General features: G+C 34.5%; 2 protein-coding genes across 2 annotated transcripts; one reads left to right on the top strand and one right to left on the bottom strand.

Annotated features, from left to right (window-relative positions):
- LOC125814831 (subtilisin-like protease SBT3) lies at positions 1-2421 on the bottom strand. The gene has a single exon (XM_049494272.1). The coding sequence runs from the start codon at positions 2394-2396 to the stop codon at positions 57-59; it is 2340 nt and encodes a 779-aa protein (XP_049350229.1). The 5' UTR covers positions 2397-2421; the 3' UTR covers positions 1-56.
- A 1478-nt stretch (positions 2422-3899) lies between these two features.
- LOC125814829 (subtilisin-like protease SBT3) lies at positions 3900-6321 on the top strand. The gene has a single exon (XM_049494271.1). The coding sequence runs from the start codon at positions 3918-3920 to the stop codon at positions 6264-6266; it is 2349 nt and encodes a 782-aa protein (XP_049350228.1). The 5' UTR covers positions 3900-3917; the 3' UTR covers positions 6267-6321.
- The last annotated feature ends 5782 nt before the right edge of the window (positions 6322-12103 follow it).

Genomic DNA, 12103 nt, shown 5'->3' with positions numbered 1-12103 from the left:
TTATCGAATAACAAAAACTTGTTCATTCAGCATACATAATGTCAGGATCATAAATCCTAATCTTCTGCCCCCCACAAATCAACTGTGGTAGTTAACACTATTGGACTTCTTACTGAATGGTTTCCATTCTTTTCAACCCAAGTGATAGACCCATCTTGACCTGAGTTGAAGTCGCCTCTATAGCGAATTGTCAAAGTATAGCTTTGCTTCTCATTTTTGTTCATGAATACCAATGTTTGTGGTGACACTGAAATTGTAGAGTTCGTAGGATTCTCTATTTTTACTCTATAAGTTGCTCCACCTTTACCAACATTTGTAAGGGTCCTCTTGAATTTCTGCTCCAACCATGGGTAGTTACCCTCCTGGCTGTATGAATAAAAGGCAATGAATGATGGATAATTGAGATCAGCTGATGGATTTGAGCAGTTATCGTAATTGGTTGATGATCTTGCAAATGTTTTGAATTGCTCTTCTGTGAAATTCAAAGAGCATATAAGATTTATGTAATCTTGTGGAGTAGCATCATATACTAGGCCGGGATCAAGTGCCCTGTTTGGATCAACATGCCCTGATCCGATGCCTAGAGGCGAGGCTACCATGTTATCGTCCTCTGTAATAGGCTTTTGTGCACTATTCAAATGGTTTGCGGTAGTCATCATGGCAGAGCGAATAGCTGAAGGACTCCAATCAGGATGTGCACCTTTTAGCATTGCTGCAATTCCAGCTGCATGAGGTGCAGCCATGGATGTGCCTGATTTAAGCTCGTAATCAGTGGTTAATTGTAGGTTCTCAATAGAAACCGAAGGGATATTAGGTGGAACTGCTGCAAGAATAAGTGCCCCTGGAGCCATAATATCTGGCTTTGCAATTCCTGCGTAGCTTCTGGAGGGCCCTCGTGATGAGTATCCAAGAAGAAATGGGCTTGGCCTTTCTCCATCCAAATATGTTTCTTGGAATGTTATGGTGGCAGTGGGAGCAACACTGTTTTTAGCGTAATTGATGACTTGTTTCCCTTCCTTTTTGTCAATCACTACTCCCGGGTGGGTAAAAGAAGCATCCCTGAACACTGCTGGATCCTCAGAAATAAAGATACCTGCTTTAAATCTTGCTCGAGTGACAGAAAAAATTTGACTATCAAAACCAAAACCGTCTTCAAGTTTATTATAGTCACAAATGATGATGGTGTTTTGGGGATCAGGAACTTGTGATAACAAGTCATCTGACTTGCAATCAGATAGAGTCTTATTGTAAATCACCGGAGAATCCCTGACAAAGGCTCTTGCAGGAAACAAGCTCCACCCCCTAATTTTTAATCCATTGCCCAAAGTCAATGTTCCTGCAAATGTCCGGTCGGTGAAGCCTGCTGCCACGCACAAGATCCATGGAGATCCATTGCCTAAAGTTCCCCAACTATGACCTCGATTTCCAGCTGAAGCTGAAACCAGCACTCCCTTCATCATAGCTCCAAAAGAAGCAATAGATATAGCATCTTCATATAAAGGAATGAAACGGTACCCAAAAGAAATAGATATCATGTCAACACCGTCTGCAACAGCTTGGTCCATAGCAGCAATTAGATCTGATGTTAAGCTTCCTTCACGAAAGCTAAACTTGTATACAGCTATCCTAGCTCGCGGGGCAACCCCTCTTGCTGTTCCTTGTGCATATCCAAAATGGGAAACACCTTTCGCAAAGTTCCCAGCAGCAATGGAAGCACAATGTGTGCCATGACCATTAGTATCCCTAGCAGAATTCATGGAAATGTTCAGAGTGGGATCATCAGCCAAAAGTCCCTTGTTGAAGTAATTAGCCCCAATGAGTTTTCTGTTGCACATGGAAGTGTTAAACTGGGTGCCTGGATTGCAAATTCCTTTCCATCTTTTAGGGATTTCAGGAATACCATCATCTCGAAAACTTGCAGATTCGGGCCAGATGCCACCATCAAGAACACCAATGATCACATCTTGGCCTAAACCAGAAGCTGACCATAGACCAGATGAAGGATTGAGCTTGAGGTAATCAGATGTGTAAGTAGTGTCAGGTTCCACAGTTCTATCTTTGTATGCTGAAATGAAACCCGGTGACTTCTTCAAAGCTTTCAGTTCATCTTTGGACAAAACAGCACTGAAGCCATGAAACACATGGTCATAAGAGTAAACAAGTTTTGGAGCAGAGTGGAATCTGTCTACTGATGAAGGAACAGAAGCTTTGATAGAATCAATAGTGGAAGAATGCCAATAATGGTGATCAGTAAAGACATTAGGCATTAAAGATTTGTCCAAATGGACAATATAAGTGGATCTTTGTGCGATAGCTAAAAAGAGATGAGCAGAAAGTGCCCATGAAAACAAGACTAGATATGGAGAATATGGAAACCAAATGTTTCTTGATCCCATTTTCACTCACTACACATTACTCAAATATTCATTGACTTTATAGGACACATAAAAAGATTAGGTCCTTGTAACAATTAATACTGTTAGGTGGAGAAGATTGGAATGAGCTTGAGTGACACTAATGTAGTAAAGACAGCATATTTGTGTAAAAGTGAACTCTTACCAATCAAGTTTTATGAATGACTCAAAACTACCGGCGCAATTGTGCTGTGGAGGTGAGAATCAATCCAGGGAGATGAGGGCATAGTGACATTTTTCATGGTCCCGAGTTTGATGAATGACTCAAAATCAATAATGTAGAAGGAGACAGTGGGCCTGGGGGGAGCTTAAAGTTATGTTTGGATAACTAGGAGTGAGATGACTAGATATCTCTTGTTCAAATCTTGAGAATGGACAATCTCTTGACAGATGGCGCTTTATCTCCCAAATCTGGACTAATTGTGCCCATTTGGATAGTGATGGAATGTCTAAGCAATCTAGCTAGAATTTAAAAGTGAAATTTTAGAAAGAAAATCAGATAATAATATCATTCTTTTTGAAAAGTCTTTGAAATTTTGGGAAGTTAACTTCATTTGCTAGTACTGTAATGACCATCCCAATATACATGTTGAAAAGTCTTAGAATTTAAGGACTTCACCAGTCCAGCTGCAGAGTAGGGACTGCTACAATTGGGCAGTTAATTAGATACTGATGGCTCCCGTCCTTCCCAACCCAAGTAGATATATTCAGTTGTCTGTCAACCATGGAATTGTCTTGTGAGTATATAGCATTATGATGTAATAAGATATTTTGGTAAATACTAGTGGTGGACATAAATATCGAAAATCAAACCAAACCAAAATAAATCAATTTTTCGGTTTGATTTTTGTTCTATTTTTTCTGAAACTTTGACATTCGGATCGCTGTGTAATTATAGGGCCCCAATTCTTCAGTTACTTCAAAGAAGTGTTTAAGCAAACTCCATTCACAATTTCATATTCCTTTTTGAGAGAGCTGAATCCATTTCTTCTCCAGTTGATAATATTCAACTATTGATGTGGATGAGAGAGCTGGATCATGGATGAAGCACGAGTTTAGATTGGGAGTCCTAAAGAGGACGTCCTTCATGCCCTTTATTTATAACAGTTTTTTCATGTCTTCTTTCAAACCTATTCAACCGGTTGGAGGGTAAGTCAATCCCGTAGTTCGACAACAAAGAACAGACCACCTCTGAGGGAAAAAAAACCACTAGACATGATATTTCAACTAGCAACAACAATGTAATGTGATCTACATTACTTCGAACCACAAATTATCTTTACATGCCATACTAAATGCCATCAAATCACTTATGGCATGGGAACCGCTTGATTAGTAGCCGCCTAGGGACCACGCTATGACATTTTATAATATCACATTTGTACTACCAAATCTATGACATGAAATAAATGGTGCTTATCTTCAAATTTGAAATATCTACAACTACATTGATCTATAAATTCTTATAGAAGTACTGTATACAATCATCACTCAAAATTCAAAATGGAGTGGCCTAATAACTACTCCTATCTTGTTTTCTTCTTTCTGTTTGCTCCTCTTCTCTGTTTAGCAGAGAGAAGCACATACATTGTCCATTTGGACAAGTCTTTAATGCCTAAGATATTTGCTACTCACCATCACTGGCATTCTTCTACAATTGAATCCATTAAGATTATAACTCCTGCTTCACTTAATAGCCACCATCCTGCTCCAAAGCTTCTATATTCTTATGACAACGTATTTCATGGCTTCAGCGCTGTTTTGTCCCAAAATGAACTAGAAGCCTTGAAAAAGTCTCCAGGATTTGTTTCGGCTCATAAAGATGTACCCATTGAACTCCACACTACACATACCCCTGAGTTCCTTAAGCTCAATCCTTCCTCTGGTCTTTGGCCAGCTTCTAATTTTGGCCAAGATGTCATTATTGGTCTCGTTGACACGGGGATATGGCCTGAATCGCCTAGCTTTAGGGATGATGGTATGCCTGAAATCCCGAAAAGATGGAAGGGAATTTGTCGAGCAGGCACTGATTTCAACTCTTCATTGTGCAATAGAAAAATTATTGGGGTTAATTACTTTTACAAGGGAGCTGTAGCTGAGAATACTCATGTGAATCTTACCACATTTTCTGCCCGGGATTCTTGGGGTCATGGTACACATATAGCCTCAATTGCTTCAGGAAATTATGTCCAAGGAGTTTCCTACTTCGGATATGGAAAGGGAACTGCAAAAGGTGTTGCTCCCCGTGCTAGGTTGGCTATTTACAAAGTATCATGGCGTGAACTTGGATCGACAACCAGTTCAGATATGATTGCTGGTATGGATCAGGCAGTTGCTGATGGAGTTGACATCATATCCATGTCTAGTGGATCAGCTCATGTTCCGCTATATAGAGACGATATAGCAATTGGGGCTTTTGGTGCTATGATGAAGGGCATTCTCGTGACTGGTTCAGCAGGTAATCGCGGTCCAGATTTTGGAACTCTAGTGAATGGAGCCCCGTGGATAATGACTGTTGGATCAGCTTCCACAGACCGAACCTTTGCAGGGACTCTGACTCTAGGCAATGGGCAAAAGATTAGGGGTTGGAGTTTGTTTCCCTTGAGAGCAATTATCAAGGATACAACCCTGGCGTATAACAAGACCGCCTCTTCTTGCAATTCAACTGAATTGTTATCCGATGCCTACTCACCCTTCATTCAAGTCATTGTTTGTGATGGTCCGGAGGATTTCTCCTCTGATCTTGCAATTGGATTTTCCTTTCAAATGAACAGCGTAACGGATACTAGATTTCTGGCAGCTATCTACATTTCTTCTGATCCAAGAGCACTCACCTCCAAATCATTTCACAGCCCTGGGGTTGTGATTGGCAGAAAGGAAGGTAAGCAAGTGAAAGATTACATCAGGAAAACCAAGCACCCTACTGTGACAATACATTTTCAAGAGACGTATGAAGATGTCATCACACCTACACCCAAACTCGCCTATTCATCCGGTAGAGGTCCTGCTCGAAGCTATGTTGGAATATCAAAACCGGATATAATAGCACCAGGGGTGTCAGTTGTAGGCGCCTGGCCACCGGAGGTAGATGCCATTCGTGTTGGTACTAGCATGTTTTTGGGAAGTGACTACAACATCGAATCAGGCTCATCCATGGCTAGTCCTCATGTATCTGGAATTGCTGCAATGCTAAAATCCGTACATCCTGATTGGAGTCCATCAGCTATTAAATCAGCAATAATGACCACTGCTAACCCTTTGGATAACACTCAAAAGCGAATCACTGTGGCTACTACCAACGAACCAACCACACCATACGGCATTGGACCAGGGCTCATTGATCCCAACAGAGCACTTGATCCCGGACTAATATACGATGCAACTCCACAAGACTATGTCAATCTTCTATGCTCCATGAATTTCACAGAAGACGAATTCAAAACTATCGCTAGATCAGCAACCAATCACCACAACTGCTCAAATGCATCAGATGATCTCAATTACCCATCATTCACTGCTCTATACGAGTTTGACCGTGATGGTAACAACTATCCGTTGTTAGTGAAGAAATTTACAAGGACGGTTACGAATGTTGGTTCAGGTGCAGCGATATATAAAGCATTAGTGGAAGTGCCAAAGAATACCAGCATTTCAGTATCACCACAAGTTCTAACATTTGGGAAAAAATATGAGAAGAAGAGCTACACTTTGACTATTCGCTATAGAGGTGAAGGTCATGAGAGCTATGTTTTTAATTATGGTTCAATCACTTGGGTTGAACAGAATGGAAAACACACTGTAAGAAGCCCTATTAGTGTCTCTCCCATTATACTTCCCTGGGGAGAGTTTTGAAAATCTTCTACCAATTCAAAGCCAATAAAAACTATTACGTGTATTCAGAGTTAATATCTCAAAAGATCACTCAACTTACTGAATTTATCTAGCAAAGTCATTAAACTTTATTTTGTTTCACTAAAATCACTCAACTTATGTTTTTGTATCAATAAAATCACTCAACTAAATTTATCATAGAATTATTTTTATTGATTTACATGCAATTAGACTCAAATTCATTCCCAATTCTATCCATTGACCCAATTAAAAAAACCCAACACTTCTTCATCTTCCTGCAATCTCCCTGTACATTTTGAGTCTAGTTTAAGCTATTACTGAAGAAGTCCCAATTCCAGAATTTTTTGCATAAATAAGCTGGCAATACAGACGAACCATTTCGAAGTGACACAGACAATAACGACAACATGTTGCATAACCCGTTACGAAAACAAATTGGCAGTTATCTATACTAATGAATCAAGAACCATTAATTTATATTTCAAGATTTTGAATTTTACTACTGAAAAGTTTACAATCTTTCATAAAATCAGAAGCTGAATAAAATGAGTGTGAATTTATTTGTAACAAAAGAGGGGAAATTTGTGTTGAAGTGAAAAAAAAAATCGTGTAAATAATATGGAAGAGGAAAAACGGGACACAAATTAGAATTTGGTTTTAGTTATTGCTGAAGAAGTGTGTGGTTTTTAATTAGGTTAATGGGTAGAATTATGAATGAATTTGAGTCTAATTGCATGTGGATAAAAATATATATTATATATTTATAAATGAACTAGTTTTACGGCACGTGCGTTGCACGTGTGTATTGTATTTATAGTATACGACGTTGTAAAGTAGAATTAATATTACAAAATTAAAGCTTTTTAGTAAATAATTATAATTGAAAGAACATAGGACAAGTGATTTTTAATGATTAATACAGATTGTGATATAGTTACTTGTATTTCAGAACAAAATGAAAAGATAGTATTGAAACATTTCTAAATAGATTGAAAGTTTAAATATGGGGAGAAAGTGGCATTTCTTCAGTAATAGTATTTTTTACTTCACTCAATTTTTTAAATAAATCTAACCAACGAAATAGAAAAAAAATGTCAATACAAAAAGTGCCTTTCCTCTTGAGTTTATGAACATAGATGATGAACACCATTTAAGTACATTTTTTCTCTTAAATATTCATATTTGAAATTTAGTATGTGGATGACACTAATAAGAATTAGAATAAATATTTTAATTTTTGTCTATATCTTTTACAAATTTTTATGTATCTAGCAAGGAGTGTATCTTGTGACATAACATTTTCTGAAATTAAAATGAACCAAAAATAACCGAAAATTCATACTTAAAAAGTTTCATACTCAATATAAATAGAAAAAAGAAAAAATATACCGAACAATACAACCAATGAAGAAGGAAGACAAAAATATATGTTCATGCTATATTCACCCTAATATTTCATTTGATTGAAATCTGCTCCAACCAACACTTTACTTTCTCCGTTCATTCTTACTTACATATCTACTAAAAAATAATTATTATCATGACTATATTATCATGTTATAAGTAATAGTGAAAATCTATTTTTGAAATAGTCAATTTAAAATCAAAAATAATAATTCAATGGACTACGTTGATGCCTGTTGTTTTAGGAAAATTAGGAAGAAACTCCTTCGTATGAGGGTAAAAGAATAAAAAATAAAAAAAACAAAGAAGAAATATCTTACTCAAATCATGTGCCTTTTTTCATATTTGTTTAATATTATTGTCTCTCCCACAACTATTTATCACTGTTAACTCATGAAAATCGAGTGTGAATTGATGCATGATCTGTTACAATTTGTTCACCAAATCTTTCTTATGTGGTACCTCAAATTTCATTGAATTTCAAACTTAATCAACTGTTGCAAATATCACATGGGATTTTTTAAGAAGAAGAGTAGAAAACTTTTAAAAATCATAGTTTTAAAGTAAGAGGAAACTCCTCTATTTATAGTTAACAAATAGTAGTAACAATAGGTGCTAATTGTGTCTTATCATAAAAGTCACAACCTTTTGAAAAAGTCACTGCTCAACGGAAAAGTCACAACCCTTTGTAAAAGTCTCAATTCAATGGAAAAAGGCACAACCCTTGAGAAAAGTCACAACCCTTTGAAAAAATCACAACCTTCAGAAAAGTTACAACCCTTTGAAAAGTCACAACTCATTGAAAAAGTCACAACCCTTTATGTGAAAAGGTATCTAATTTTAATATAATACAATTAACTAAGTTAATAAATAATATAAATTGAGTTTTTTTAATTGGGGTATAATAGTAATTCAACATTCAAGTTTGGAAGTTCATGCATTTAAGGTAGTACTAGTTCTGGAAACGTGCGTTGCACGTTTATCTTCTATTACGATCTAAAATTTATGTAAGTCTAATCTCATGTAGATATAAATATTTATCAAATTATATTTTTATAAATACGATAAAGCTTGTATTGATTAATATGTTTATGTATACGGAGTCGCCTTTGTTAGGGAGCGCTTTACCCCCCAATGTGGGACTTTCCGGCGCGAATCCAAATTTAGTCAGGCTCCAATGTGGGTACCGGACACCGGGTGGGAAACCAAAAAAAAAATATGTTTCTATATAAAGCTTACTTTTGCATCCAAAAATAAATGAAAAGAAGGATTTCAAATATAATCTTCTAGACTAAAATATCTAAATATATATATGTTTCTCTATACAAATACAAGGGTGACATCTAATTCTTTTCATTTAACTTTTAGTTATTTATTTGGAAAATAAAATATGTTGAATTATGTAAAACTAATTAAGACAATATAGCATCTGATGATATGTAACATATCAAGGAACTCTTGCTCTAAATTTAAGAAGTGCATGTAAACTTCACTAACGTGGATGCCTTTTTTGTACACTTTGAGACGGTACATAGTTGAATGCAATAAAAAATTAGGTAATCAACATAATACTTAGATGACCATCATTATTATCTACAATAATTTTCTTCCAAAGATTGTAGCTAGCTATGTATGATATGAAACAGGGAAAAACTAAGCTCTTATAAAATAAAGGGAATAAATTTAATGAAAGAAAGATAAATGTAGCACTTTTTCGATGATCAACTTAAATAACATAATTAAGTGAAATGACAAAGAAAGGAAGAAGGGAGTTTTCATCTCACTTACCCAAAATATGTAAATTAGTGAAAACGCGCGGAATTCCGTCAATAATTGCCTAAAAATTAAATATTAAAAGAGAAGATTTCAAAACATGAAAATGTATTAATTAGTTACTTACTATTCTTGTTAGAAGGCCAACTTTGTGAAAAGATGATTATCAACCTCCGCAAAGATTTTCAACATCCATTCCCATCACATTGTAAGCTCCGTATGAAGTTTTAGAATGTACATGTATATTTTTCTCCTGTAAAAAATAAAAGAATATAATAAAAGTGATTAGTGATCAACTAATGTATTTAGAGTGAAATGAAAAGTTTGTTTAACAATCATGCATTTTTGCTATATAACCATTGGGTGACCTCTTTGCTACACAAATATAATATTGACTCTTATAGTAAATTACCCCAACTCTTCATTCTCCTTATTCATAATTATTTTTGCTATAACTGAACATTTCTCTCATAATTAAATACCGTGCAACTCTTCATTCACCTTCTTTAATATAATTATTATAGCAATAAGTGAACATTTATAGGTTATGGGAGAGTAATTTAGATTAGGAAGAAAATCAAAAGCCAAAAACGGATAAAACAAACAAGCAAGTATATACTGATTAGCATTAATATAATAATATAATAATATGATACAATTATTATTTAAGATTTAATTTATTAATAGCTTATAACATTTTAATTTAATGTAGGGTTAAAACAATAATCTAACTTTTGTGTAACATTCTTCTAATTTATAGTAAGGGTAAAATCGTAATTCAACTTTTAACTTTTTTGTTCCCACTTATAATAATATATGATGATGATAGATAGATAATAAATTTAGTTGAGTGATTTTATTGATACAAAAGCATAAGTTGAGTGATTTTACTGATTTAAAACAAAGTTCAATGACTTTACTAAATAAATTCTCAAAGTTGAGTGACCTTTTGAGGTATTAACTCGTGTATTCAGTATTAATTGAGTTTCCAATGAAGATTTGATTTCTAGTTTAAATATCTTCACCAAATGTTGCTACACTCGTGTCGGATCGCTTAAAAATGCAAAGCTTTTGAAGGATACGACATACACCTAATGAAATTTTTGAAGAGTCCGAGCAACAAAGATATCACCTACTGCTCATCATCACAAATATCATGGGGTAAAACCACTTGGAGGAGCAGAAAGTTTTGCTTTTATGTATAGTCAGTGTCTTGTGGAAATAAAAAGATGGAAGTGGATCACACCTTTATTATGTTTGTTTTGGATCACAAATATGGATATCATATGACTCAATTTCCTGGCCATAATTTATACTCCTGCTTATCTTCTACAGTCAATATTTCGTCGTATATGTTTTAACTTCACATATACTACTTCAAATGAGAAAATTAAAAAGAAAAGAAACGTAGATGCCACTATGTGGCTCAATAAGCTAAGTATAAACATTGAAGTTAAAGGAAGTTTAAGAAAAAATTAACATTGGCTACTTGAAAAATGTTACTTGCATAAAGTTTTAGAAAAGTTGGATAAAAATGAACTCTTTAACTACATTTTATATAATATGATAAAAAGTTGCACTTTTGTGAGTAAAATATAGAGAAAATGGTACGGTATAATATATTGTATTGAATTGATAAAAGATAGCCACAAGTGAAAATTACACTTTATGGACCACTCCCTTAATCTGGTAACGTATGCCAAACATGTATAAGGGTTGTTATTAAATTTTGGATACGTCACACTACTAATCAGGACTAATTAATCATTAAAAAAAAAGTAATTAGATAAACATCCATATCATCTATTAAATTTCATTACATTTTAAAATAATTACATAATCACTCAGCATTTAATAACTTCTTATCAAACTTCTTTTTGTTTCTCTAGTTCGCATATCTCCTACCTATTTCTCTCTCTCCCCCTCTTTCTCTCTCTCCTCTTCCTGCTCATGGTGATGACACTTAGAGGTCATTGATAAATGTATTAGTGCATATTTGATATCAAATACATGTATCTTTGATACCAGATGCATGTATCTATACACATATACATTGTTTAAAATTGCTTTAGATACATCATATCCAATACAAAATACACCAAATATTTAATATTGAATACATTAGATGAAATTGATTTTGAATACACTAGTGAAATTGATATTGGATACATGCTTTCATATTCTACTAAATGCACTCGTGGAAATTAATACAAGACACACATGTATATACATGAAATTTTCTTTTTTTTTAAAAATATTGCTGCACAATTATTGCATTATATTAAATATGATCTTCATATTTAAAATCATTTTTGATGAAAAATATATTAAATATATCAAATCACAAATAATAATATAACTAGAGATTATAATTAGCTAAATATAACTAAAACACCCAATTTCAACCAAATATTAATTACTTTAAAAATATCCTCTTATTTAAAATTATGACTTCATAAGATTAAAAATGATAATAAATCAGATAAGAGAAAACATAGGGCCAAAATGATGCAAGATTTATTTAGGACTATTAAGTAGGGGTGTGCATTCGGTTTTTTGGTTTGGGTTTTCGGTTTTTGGTTTGAAGAAGTGTAATCCAATCCGAATCAAAATAAATTTGGTTTGGTTTGGTTTTTCTCATTTTGGTTTGGGTTTTTTCG

This window comes from Solanum verrucosum, unplaced genomic scaffold (genome assembly GCF_900185275.1).
Source record: "Solanum verrucosum unplaced genomic scaffold, falcon-dt-bn FXZP01000034.1, whole genome shotgun sequence".
Taxonomy (NCBI): Eukaryota; Viridiplantae; Streptophyta; class Magnoliopsida; order Solanales; family Solanaceae; genus Solanum; species Solanum verrucosum.
This window is presented reverse-complemented; position numbering and strand designations above follow the sequence as displayed.